Here is a 12,410-nt window from a genome sequence, read left to right as displayed (position 1 = left end):
CAGCTATACCCCTTTTTCAGAGCACTTAACCTATTACCCCGTTAAATTATCCAGCAGACATCACCATGTAAAAAAAAGTTACCAGCTGTGAATCAATGTTATATTCCAATACTTGGCATCAGACTGTTCAGTTATCAATGTAACATTTTGAAGGACAGCATATCAGCAGTCGTAACTATTTAAAATATATTCAATGACTCTTTGCAGCAACCCCAGCACTAATAGGAAAGGCATATTCTTTCAACCAATATTTGCTTGAAACACTGATTATGCAAGTTACAATTTAAGTTGTTATGAGAGGCTTATTAGCTACCACCATAGACCCAAAGAGTAAGAGTGATTATGCAGATTGCAGCTTTCACAGGAGGGTAAACATACTCAGGAGAGGGAGTGAAAGCTAAAGCAAGAAGAAAAGTGGCTGAGCAAATGTGGTATGTTCAGAACCATCTTGGAAATAAATTGCTCTACATTTTATCTCTCTTTTTCCTGAAAACACCATGAATACACAGCTTCTAGCGTTACACGGGCAAAGGCTGGGCACGAAGAGTATTTGAACAAAGCCGCTCATCTCCTCAGCCCTGGAGAGGATGCGGTGCTCCACGCAGAGAGGCGGTTTGTCAAGAAACGTTTTAGGATCCTGCAGATGGCACACACCAAAACAAAAAAATACGGGAAAAAACCCACCCCGAAGTGAGCCAGCACCATTACTCGGGGCACAGGAGCTGCAGACGGGCAGGCTCGGCTCGGCGGCTCCCAGCGCTACGCGTCTGCTGAGCCGCGGCACCGGCCTGCGGGGAGAGAGACCGAACCAACAGCAGCCGGAGAAGCGCCCGGACGGGACGGCCCCGCGCCGCGGCACCGGGGGAGGCTCCCGGCCGGGCACGCCGGTACCGGCGGGCCGTCCCGGCGGCTGCCAGCCCCGGGGGCCGGCTGGGCTGCGGCTCCGGGGGGCCCCGCCGTGAGGGGGCCGCGGCGGCGGCGCGGGGCCCCCAGCGCCCAGCCGGCCCTGAAGGGGCTGAGGGGCAGAGCGGCGGCCCCCGCCACCGCCGAGGCTGCCGGCCGAGCCCCGCAGCCCGCGCCGCCGGCCGGGCCGGGCCGGGCCGAGCCGAGCCGAGCCGAGCCGAGCCCGCCCCAGCTCAGCCGCGCGCCGGTCGCGCCGCTCCCACCGCCGCCGTCCCCCCCGCCCGCGGCGCCCGCAGCCCGGTGCGGACGGGAAGAGACATGGTCCAATTCACTCACCTCCGCGGCTCCCTGCGAGACTGCCTCCCCCTCCCTGCATCACTTCCGGGGGTGAGCAGTCAGCTGGCGGCGGCGCCGCGCGCCGCGACGCAACGCGGCGTGCCCGACGCCGCACGCACGGTGAGGGCAGGGAGGGCAACGGGTCGCCGCCTCCCTCGCCCACCGAAGCGGGGGGACAGGGCCTAGCGGGGCGGAGCCGCCGCGCGAAGGCGGGGAGTGGGGCCTCGGCACGCTTCTTCCCGAAGGTAAAGCGAGGGGTTGGAGGGCGGGCAAGCCGACCTGCTGGGAAGACGGAGGGGAGGAGAGAGGCTGGAGGTTTAGGGGGTTGGCCACCCCCCTCCCCTTCACGGGTTGGTTCCGCCCGGCTGCGGGGGCAGTCCCACCCCGGCCGCCAGGGGGCAGAAGGGCGTCCGCGCCTGCAGCGCCCCCCGGCGGCTGGGTAATGGCGGGGGGCCGTCAGCGCCATCTTAGAGCTGGCAGCAGCCCTGTGTGGTGGACAGGATGTGTAGGACTGCCAAGCCCCACAGCCACCCTGCTCTCACCCACAGTTTCACTGCCTGCCCTGTGCTGCATGGCTGTGGCCTTTGCCAGGGTACGCCTGACCCCCAGAGCGAGGAACGTGGCGGCCTTGCTGCCCAGGCAGTCCCTGTGCCTGCCAGATTACACCAGTGGCTGCAGGAATGGCTGTGGGATGGCCCAGCTCCCAGGTGGTGTGGAGAAGGTCCTGTGCATAGTAAGTCCTGAAGCTCCCACCTGGGCCTGCAGTTGCTGCTGACCGGGAGCTCATGTCAGGGAGGTACCCTGCCACCCTGTCACCACCAGGCCTGAGGGGCCTCTCCCCACTGAAACCCGAAGACTCCGGGACAGAGAGAGTGGCACTTCCCCTGACCCTGTGTTCCTCTGCCCTTGTGCTGTCTGTGAGGCCCCAAAGGCTGATCCATAACCATTCCCGAGAGTCTAGTGCAAATACTGAGTGAGGCTTTGTTGGCAAAACTACCAAATTTGAATGGGATTCACACACTTGATTTCCAAAAACCAAATCTTTTTTCGATATATGCCCTGCTGTAGTTCTCAAATAGTGACTAAAAATCGTATCTATCAATGTCCTGGGACCGAAGCGTTTGGAAACCGAAGCAGAGGGTTCATGAAAACAGTTTTATTAAATGATCCACAGAATGAAGTAAAAAAGGGGGTAGGGAGGATTGTTTCTCTGCTAGCATTAATATTCATACCTGTTCTTGAGTTTGGGAGCAGTACCAATGCTAGGAAATATTTCTATTCATGCATTCAGTTGCGTTTGGCTTGAAGCTAAGGTATGAATAAGGTGCATAAATCCATACTGGGTTTTGTGTCCATGTTGTATTTCTGTATGCTTCTATATTATATAAGTAAGGCCATCCAAGGATAGCTGAGACTTCATTTTTTCTGCTAAATTTGTTGCACTGCATTAAAACCTCTTTCTCTGCTTGTAACTAACAGAGAACTAAACACAAAGGAGGAGAAAATGGTTCTAAATGTATGAAAGCACGAATGACAGGGTTGCACAAGACTAGCGACAAGTTCATATTGCTTTAGAGTTTACCTGGACACATGCTTTTTGGGAGAAAGCGAAGAAATATGTAAAGCAATTTTTTTTGTTTCCCTTCCCCCTCTCCACAGTCTATGTCAGCATTTCTGTTCTTCCTGCGGCTACTATGGCACAGGAGGCACTCCCAGAGCAAGAGCCTCGACTACCTCAGACTAAGAAAATGAAAACTCTCTGATCAAAAGGGACTAGTTAAGGGTTTCCACTTCCATTTATTCAAATGAAGAGAGTGTTGCAGAATCCTCATTTTCTGCAGTTTCACTTATTTGAAATTACATAGGAAAACCAGTGATAACAATCCACTAAAATTGCTTTTACGATTTAATTATATTCTCTTTGCATGCAGTTTCCTTTTTCTGATCAGAAGACTGCTCCATATGTAAGAGAAAGCTTAAAAGAGATCCAAGTTCAGTTGGAAATCCGAGGCACGAATAGAATGGCAGAGTTCTCATCCCAGCTGATGAGCAGTATAAGTACAAAGACTTAGAGAGGCTGGTTCAGAGGTGCCGATCAGTGTTTCAGATCAGGGTTTCAAATCACTTCAGTTTGCCAGCAGAAAGATACTGGCATGACAAAATCTAAAAGCATGTGAAAGTCACCTTGCTTTCAGGTACTGTTACTGAATAACTTGATTCAGTAACGGGTTCTTTTTCACCAAACCTGCATCAATTTATGATTGCAGCTTGTAGATGGAAACGGTGAGAAATACTTGGAGTCAAATTAATCCTTGATGGAAATGTCTTGAAATTTACAGGCTTGCATTACTGGTAGAAATGAGGATGTAACACCATGATGGAAGAATATGATCTTTCATTTTCGTTTGTTTTTCACCATGTGGAGATGGAATATTTTAGCTGTGATTGAAGTTTTGCTATGATTTGGTTTTGGCTACATCTTAAAAAAAATGTATGAATGTTCAATCAAGAATGAAAATCAAATGAAGTTTTCACTTTGCTAGGTATATACTGCAGCCACATGCGGTTGATGTTTGCAGGGTACTAGCTGTCACAGGCCACTAAGTCACTGATTTGAGTAAAAGAAGATAAAATTACTTTTGTGGAAACTGGATTTTGAAATTCATTATCACTGGAAGGCATGTGACCTGCCCAGCTATCACAGGAATGTGTGACCCCTTCTCTTCTCCCTGTGCCACAGGAACTCATTGTTTCAGTTGTTGTCCCTCAAGGAAATGATAGACCAAATTCATTGCTGCCTTAAGAACTGCAGACTCATTTTGGCAGACTTGCATGAAAGATGAATATGGATTACTGACCTGTAGTTGCTGTGGATAGCTGTGAAAGGAATGATTGATTATCTGTTGCGTTAGCAGCAGGAGAGAGACTGACGATCACTCTTTAGCTAAGTGGTACAATTTAGCTCTTAAAAAAAAAAAGCCAGATATGCACAGTTTTTTGCATCTCTTTAAATAAACATTAGCCAAAGAGTCCATTTGGAAAATATAACATATAGATTGTCATACAGGCTGATGATCTTCCATACTATAATGTCGATACACTATCCTTTTGAATTATGTCATTTATTTCCATAACAGAAATGTGATCATAGCTTGATTCAGAAGGCAGTCAGCCCAGCAGTTTGTCATTGTGTCTTTAGGAGTCCTTGCCAGTAGCAAACCAGCTGTCAAAGAGAAGTTGTGTCACTCCTAAATAAAACATTTTACATCTCAGAAGTTCAAAGACGCTTTTTCAAATTATTTTACACCAAGTTCTGTTCCCCACCATCTCCTCCCCTGAGCAAATATGGTTTCAGCATCAGCACTAAGTGTGTGGTACTAATGTCTGCCCTAGTTAGCTGGGTTGTAAAAGAAGAGATCTATTGTTTTAAAATATCCTTTTTTTCCCCATGGGCTATTACTTTCACACTTTGTTTCCTAAAATCCTCTATGTGCTCGCTGCTGGCAGATTTTATGTTTAAAGTGAGTAGCTAATGCTTGACTTGAAAAGAAAGGATGAAATAAAATAGACTTACAGCTTCAGCAAAGGAGCTGTGCAGATAGGAGGAGAGTGCTGGACACACATCCTTAGCCAAGCATCCCTCGCTGGGAAGCAGCTGTAATTTAGCTGCTTGTATATAAGTAGTCGGTCTCCATGCAGCTTGCCTTCTGTCCTAACTTTGCTTTGACATTCCACTATTGGGGCCACTTTACAATGCAGTTGACAGATTCCTTTCCCTATTTTTATATAAACTTTTAATTTAAATTCTAAACAAACCTGCAAATAGCAAAAGATGACTGGTGTTTCACTTATTATTCAGATTATTGAACTTTTGGGTCAACCATCTAAAAATCCAAAGGAATGTGTATTTGCTTCCAGAAGGAAAAACTTGTTACTACATTTTATAGTCTAAAGGATTATTTGTTTTAATTAACAATGAAAAAAGTTTGCGTCTTCCTCATGCAGTAACTCATTAACTGCTCAAGCCTCCTTTGCAAGTTTAGATACAATGGGATATTTCATGTGCTTGATCTGCATGTTGATAACAGGGGTTTGCATGTAGATCAAAAGAACGATACAACCCTGTATTGTCAGAACTCTGCCACAGCATCCAGCAAACGCTTATTTGGAAGGCAACGCTTGGCTTCCCTCCAAAGGCTTAATTCTAACAATCAGCTCAAAACCAGTCTGCAACCTACCACTTTTCCCATTGATACGTTTGTGCATACAGACCTACCTTTGACCTCTCCCTGTTTGTTTTGTTGCAGTAAACACCTGAAATTTGCTCAGCTAATACAATAGCCCTGTACTTTTTGACAAAAACGCCTGTGGTTAACCTCTGTGGGCTGCATTCTGCAATGAAATGAAGGGCGGTAGAAGTTAAACAATGGGTGTGACTACCACAAGATGAGTGTTAGTGGGAAAGTGGTGTAACATCCACTTAGCATTCCAGAGATGTGAAATATAATTGTCATTTAAATGGCAAATATGTAAGCTGCAAGATGAGTAACTACAAGAACATGAAAGCCTCCCTTATCTTCCTTTCCGTCCCACTCAGAATCATTTCGCACACCCACAAAACTAATACAAGTAGTGTCACTTGACGAAATTACACCTGATACATGACTTGTACAGTCACTTACATTTCTGTCAGTGTGGGCTCTGTTTAATACAAAGAAAAAAATCCAATCTCATTTACAACATTTTAAGTTGGAAGTAATTCTGCTCTCGGTGGAATTATTCCCTATTTACACACCCACTCAGATCAGAATCTGACCCAGGCTTTGAATTTTGTCCTATTTGCTCTCCTCCTTTCCCGTGGTAGACAGGGTCCTCTATCTGTGAAGGGTTCCTCACACCTTCATTTATGTATCTTTGCAGAAATGGTTTATGTGCAGGTCTGTAACGTTAGAAATCAGCAGCTGGTTGCTGAGTATACATGAAAAGCTGCGTAATGTCTTTTACATCATCTAGCATATGTAGGAAGGAGAGCAATAATGCAAAAGTGCAGCCCATGCCTAGATGAGGGGCTACGCAGTTCTGTATCAATTCCAACACCGAGAAATTAAATAAAGAAAAAACAGGATCTAGGTGGGGGAGCGGAAGCAACTAGTGGGGAAAAAAAAAAATATTGGCTCTAAACTTTTAAACAAAATCTTTATAAACAGATTCTTGGTATGTTTAAAATCCATAAGCGACAGGTGTGATTATAGCTCTGAGCAAAGGGCATGCAATGTCCCAAGTTGTGGTCTTGGAAATTGTCCAACGCGTAGATTAGAATTTAAACCTGTATTTTAAACATTTTTTCCCCCTGACATTATTCCTCTTATTTCCTTTATGGATTACATGAAAACCTAAACTGAAAGTTTCTAGTGCAGTACTACCTTTTATTAGCTGTCAGCAGGGAACAAAGAGTATTACCAGCTCCACCAGACGTGACACCTTCAAATAAAAGCAGAGGGGTGAGGCCAGGAGGAGCTCTAGGTGAGGACATGATTTGGGACTCGGCTTGTGCTAGGTCAGCCCTTGTAATTGACCTGTTTATTTTCTGTACAAAATATGCACTTGACAGAGGGAAGCAATGATTTTTCAGATACATGTACATGCGTAGCTTTGTGTATGACTAATTTTATTGCCTGAAATGGAGCTGTAGAGTGGATAAAGTGAAGCATTTACTCCAAAGTGTTTGACGAGCTGAGTCTACCTAGCTATTTTATTGTGGATATTTGTTTCCTAGAAATACCATAAACATTTACTAGAAATACTTTCTGCTGGATAGGAAGAATAATTGTTATATCTGGGGGAAAAATACATCATTGGTTAAACATTTTAAAATACAAATAACAAAAATGTTCTCTCTTAAGAATCAGAGAAAAACAGTGTTATGTCTGTGCTACTTAAGATCCCTAACAGAGTTCATGAAACAACGAAAAGTCTTTAGATCATAGCAACAGTTAAGACAAAAAAGGCTAGGATTTAATAGTTGGGGATTTTTTAGCAAAAAGAACTATGGGCCAAATCCTGTCTTCAGGCTAGCATCTGTAATTCCGACTTTGGTGAGGAAAAGACAGTGTGACTGTCTGAAGCCACAGGAGGACCGTACTGAAGTATTAGTGGAGGTCAGCTGCTGCGGTGGAGGGAGCCATCTGAGAACTGTATGGCCTGAGAAGGTTTTGGTTCAAAACCTTCTTCTACTACCCACAATAACAGGAATTGCCACAGACTGCAAGGAGAGGAGTGATATAGCCACATTGCCAAACTTTCCACAGTAGTTTGGATGCCTGCATGCGGAAGCAGCTTCTCCTCTATGACAGAGGGAGAGAGTGCTCCCTCCAGAAGGCAGTTCAGGCTGTCTGAATTACCCTGCTCCAAATTGTCCTCCGGAGGAGCTATTCCCAGAGCTATTCTCAATGCACAGGTCTGATTTCAGGGTAGATTCAGCCACAGTAACTGGAGCTCCAAGTTGGCAAATGGATCCTGAGACAGTCAGATAATGTCCTGTCCCTGGCACTTGCTCCTAATTGCATCCATATACTTACTTTGGACTGCTGCTGCATCTTCCTTTTGGACAGTAAGGTACCTTCGATAGTTGCAGTGTGCCTAAAGCAGAAGTCATTGTTTCTGTGAATCTAATCCATGTCAGAAGTGCTGTTATTCCAGCAGTGGATTTGTCTCAAGGATAGTTGTGGTCTGGGATAAAACAGTGGCACCCCTTACATAAAATACTCGGTTACATAGATTAAGAATAGGATTTCATCCTTGATTTCTGACAAAAAAATCACCTGGGGGCTGATTCAGTGGGCTCAGCAAGTACACAGCACTCTGAAAATCAAGACATTCAGGACTTCCCTAAATCCAAAGTTAGTCTGCCTCTCCTACAGTGCTTAGATAAAATAGCTTTCATCACCTTTTCATCACATCAAACTCCAGCTGAATCATTACTACATACTGTCATGGTATCACAAATAAGCTGCTCAGCCTCTGAGACATATACTGGTTTTCAGCAATATCGTGGTGGTTTTATCATGTATTTTATTCACAGATTTCAAGATGCTTTGCAAAGATAGGGTCAGCATTGGTATGACAATTTCACAGGGGGACGCTCAGAGTTTCGGTGACTTGCCCAATGTCTGTTGCAAAATAGCAGTGAAACACAACCTGGGCATTCTTGTACCAGGCTTGTGATTCAGCAAAGGACTAAAAAAAGTGCTTAACTTTGAGCAAGTTTGAATGGAGATAGGTTTAAGTATCAGTTTAAATACTTTGCTGGACTGGGTCTTCAGCTTTCAACAGCTAATTATTGCTTACAGCTATTTCAGTTCTTTTCATATAGCTCAGCACATCTTTAGATGATGGAAATATTTTTAAACTAATTCAATTGTGTGAAAAACTGTACTGCTTGCTGGCCTTTTAGCAACTCAAACATTCATGCGTATGTTTGGGGTTTTGTGTTGTTTTTTTAGATGATACCAGTTACTCGACAAGAAGTTCTTGGCCTTTACCGCCAGATATTCCGAATAGCCAAAAAATGGCAATCGGCATCAGGACAGATAGAAGAAACTATTAAAGAGAAAGAGTACATTAAAAATGAAGCCAAAACATTATTCCGAAAAAACAAAAATGTAAGTGGGTATCCTTACAGTTTTGAATTTCTGAATGATTCTCCTCTTGCTCTTTGCTCTATCTCAGTGATTGGATGATAAGATATGAATATAAGAGTTGATTTCCCAAAATTTCATTCACCTTAAATGCTGGTACATTCAGGTTATAATTTAAATTTCACCCCTGAAATAGTAACAAGAAAACTCACCATTTCAGCTCTTCACTAATTACTGTAGAAGTCTAAGAGGTCTAGAGTTTTCACTAAAAAAATGCCAAGAAAAAATTACATTCCAAAGATACTGCCTATGTAATTGAAGCAGCTTTTTATCTTTTAGAAAGCTAGCTAAGTGTATCATTACCCATGTAATGGCAAAGAGCTCAGTAGCTTGTTGTACTTTTTTTCTTTTCAAAGCAACAATTATTGACACTTCTTTTAAAAGAAGCACTTCAATTTTCTTCTTAAGAAAGAAATTTCAAACCCCTTTTGAAAGGGGCAATATAGACTCCATGGTAATCAAAGATTCTTCTTGTAATTCAAGATCACAATACTTATTTATATCCCATTTTGGTCTGCAACTAAATTGAGGTAATGCAAAATAAAAAAATCAATCTAAGTCACAATTTACACCGCATTTCTGACTTCAAAGGGAGTTTCTGGATAGGATGATAACAGAATGTAGACCAAGGAGTCTCTTCCCTTTCTCCTCTAGCTACCCTGCAGAGTGATGAATAGGTGAGTGTGGTTTTTCCATAGATGTATTAGTAGTTTACATGTGTATTGTCTTCTTACAGAGAAAATACCATGTTTGGGTAAAAACCTCCTTCCATAGCCTCAATCGTGACAGCCTCTAGGTCTTAATATCCAGTGCCGTCAAGCCCAGAACTGTTGAGTCAAGGGAAATACTAATGTTACCTTTTATGGATGTGAAAAATACAGTCATTGTATCCTTGGGATTGCCAAAAAAAGCTAAAGTCATGTGGCTGTGCATCATTTATGCTTGAGCTTCCAATTGCTAATTGCTGTACTTGTACAAAACATTTGTATGATCTTAGGTAACGGATCCGAAGTTGATTAAGCAGTGTATAGAAGAATGTGAAGCAAGAATAGAAATTGGACTTCACTATAACATCCCCTACCCGAGACCTGTGAGTATAAATCTAGTCACAAAGTCTTCAGCTATACCCACTTAGCTCTCACTGGACAATAAAACCATAAGTTCACATCACTGTCACCGCACTGCATTTTTAGATAAGGTATTGGTATATGGTATATTGGTATATGGTATTTAAACGCTATGCTAAATCAGAGCCAAATAAGCCAAATGTATATTGAAATGTTTTCCATCTTATTTCACTGTAAATTGGCTAATTTCTTCTCAAAATAAGGAGTCAAAGCCTAAGTGGAGTTGCATGAGCTAAACTCCCAAGGCCTGTGAATATTTAGGCAGTCTTGACTGACCAATGAATCATATTATGTAGAAAAAGATGATAATGGAATCAAATCTGTTAATCTTTCCACATAATAAAAGAGAATGAGAGAATAAAAATACTTAATTACATCTGCCATAGATACAGTAATTTTCGTATCCTACATTACTGGTAACTGTTCTCCTGGTCATAAATCAGGTCTTCTAAAATGCCTGCCTATGCTGCTGCTTCTTTTCCCCTGTTCCTAGAGAAAAAACTATCCAAGATCACCGAAATGCTGGAATTTGCAGCAATGTCTTCTATTGCACCATTCAATATAGTTTCCTCACTGCCCAGTCACTTCTGTCTGTAGTGGTTTATGCTGCCTCCCACAGCGATGTCCTCTCTACTCCTGTTGATCCGTTTACATTTTCACATCTATAGTTTCCTTATCAAGTCGATCATGGTCAAAATTAAATTATATCTTCATCGGATGCTTGCCTAGAATATGGTCACTGTTAGCATCTGTTTCACATACAGCTTTTTCTTTTTCTCCAGTATACAGAATAACAATGTGCATCTGGCAAGCAATGCTCCTAGAAATGGGCTTAAAATGTATGCTCTGCAGTGGCTTCAAAATCCCAAAGGATCAGTCCTAGATCAATGCTCTCACACAAACTGGATGATCGCTATTTTTCATATTCTAGAAATCTCTATTGCTGCTTTAGTCAGTGCTTTTACTACTATTTGCACCTAAACAGCTATCTTACAGGATGACAGCCTCAGCAACAATAACACCTGACTGCTAACACCTACATTTTTCAATTACTTAGGGGGGGATATAGCTGCATGACTCCCACTAACAGTCTTATGAAATATAAAGACTTTGTCAATCAAAGGAAGAGCCTGTCACCTATTGCTCCTTCTGCTTGAGGAGTCAATTACATTGATTGTGCATTTTAATATGGTATATATATAATCATGACAATAAGAAGGCAGTCTTTCAATACATACCGTTTGGGGTTATTTTGTGACTTGTTAGCTAGGTATGAATAAAGCACACATTGCTTTAAGACACCTACTCAGGAATTTTTAGGGTTTTCTAGGTCTTACTGTTCTGGCACACTGTCAGCAGTCCTATTTCAACAAGTATTTTATCATTACACTCTGATATCAAGCTACAGAACAAGGTTACTAAAGCCTAAAATATATAGGATTTTAATAAACACAACATTTAGGGCCTAAAGGTTACACCACTAATCACTTATCAGAAAGCGCTCCTCCTAGAAATCTAATAACCTGGTTTGAGACAGTACAGTTGCCCTCTCAAAAGTGTGAAGAAATTATTTAAAACTCAGTGAAACCTACTTTGTATATATGCCTTCTTTTTCTTGTAGCTTCTCATTTTGCACCTAACTGGTAGGATTTTCTTTTCCAGATCCACCTGCCTCCTATGGGTCTTGCCCATAAACAAGGCCGTACGTTGCGACACCAGGAAAAGTTAAGGAAGATTTCTAAGCCAATATACTTGAAATCCCATGATGAAGTTTCATAACCCATCATTTAAGCTGTGATGTGTAATCACATCATTTAAGATGTGGATTGTAATCCAGGCGATTTGCGTGCACAACTGTGAATGAAGCTGTTTTGGTCACTTCCTCACACATTTCTGAGGCCAAAAAGCTAATTGATACATTGCATATGATGGATAAGGTTGGTCTGGTATTTATTGCATTTCAACCACTGACTCATCAATAAAAGTAACACTTTTTAAGGAGTGAGGTGTGATACAAAGATTACTTTGACATCAGGACAAATTACAGCAGGTTTTCAAACTCTGTTAATCGATAGCAGGGTTCTCTGTGGCTTGAGGATTATTCATGCTTAATTGTGATTCAAGGCAGTGCCTTGTGTAAGGATCAGCGAAAATCAAAGTCCAGGAGAATCTAACAGACACAGTGCCTCCAGAGCTTCCAAATGCAAGTGGGAATATGGTGACTGCACCCTGCAGTTGCACTCCTTCCTCTCCTGTCCCTGCTCTGCCTGTTGTCCCTGGAGAAACGTTCCCGTTTCATGGTATCCTTATGGTGAACTATTGTTTCTAAATAGACAGTAGCAAAGAG

The 12,410-nt window shown here is 42.9% G+C and overlaps 1 protein-coding gene across 1 annotated transcript; it reads left to right on the top strand.

The window, feature by feature from the left end:
- Positions 1–1,442: 1,442 nt before the first annotated feature.
- LYRM1 (LYR motif containing 1) lies at positions 1,443–12,064 on the top strand. Its single transcript, XM_059826670.1, has 4 exons — positions 1,443–1,484; positions 8,742–8,900; positions 9,934–10,026; positions 11,726–12,064. The coding sequence occupies exons 2-4, from the start codon at positions 8,742–8,744 to the stop codon at positions 11,840–11,842; spliced, it is 369 nt and encodes a 122-aa protein (XP_059682653.1). The 5' UTR covers positions 1,443–1,484; the 3' UTR covers positions 11,843–12,064.
- Positions 12,065–12,410: the final 346 nt, after the last annotated feature.

The sequence above is a fragment of the Gavia stellata genome, chromosome 18 (assembly GCF_030936135.1).
Source record: "Gavia stellata isolate bGavSte3 chromosome 18, bGavSte3.hap2, whole genome shotgun sequence".
In the NCBI taxonomy this organism is placed as follows: domain Eukaryota; kingdom Metazoa; phylum Chordata; class Aves; order Gaviiformes; family Gaviidae; genus Gavia; species Gavia stellata.
Note: the sequence above shows the minus strand (reverse complement) of the source record. Positions and strands in the feature narration are given on the sequence as shown.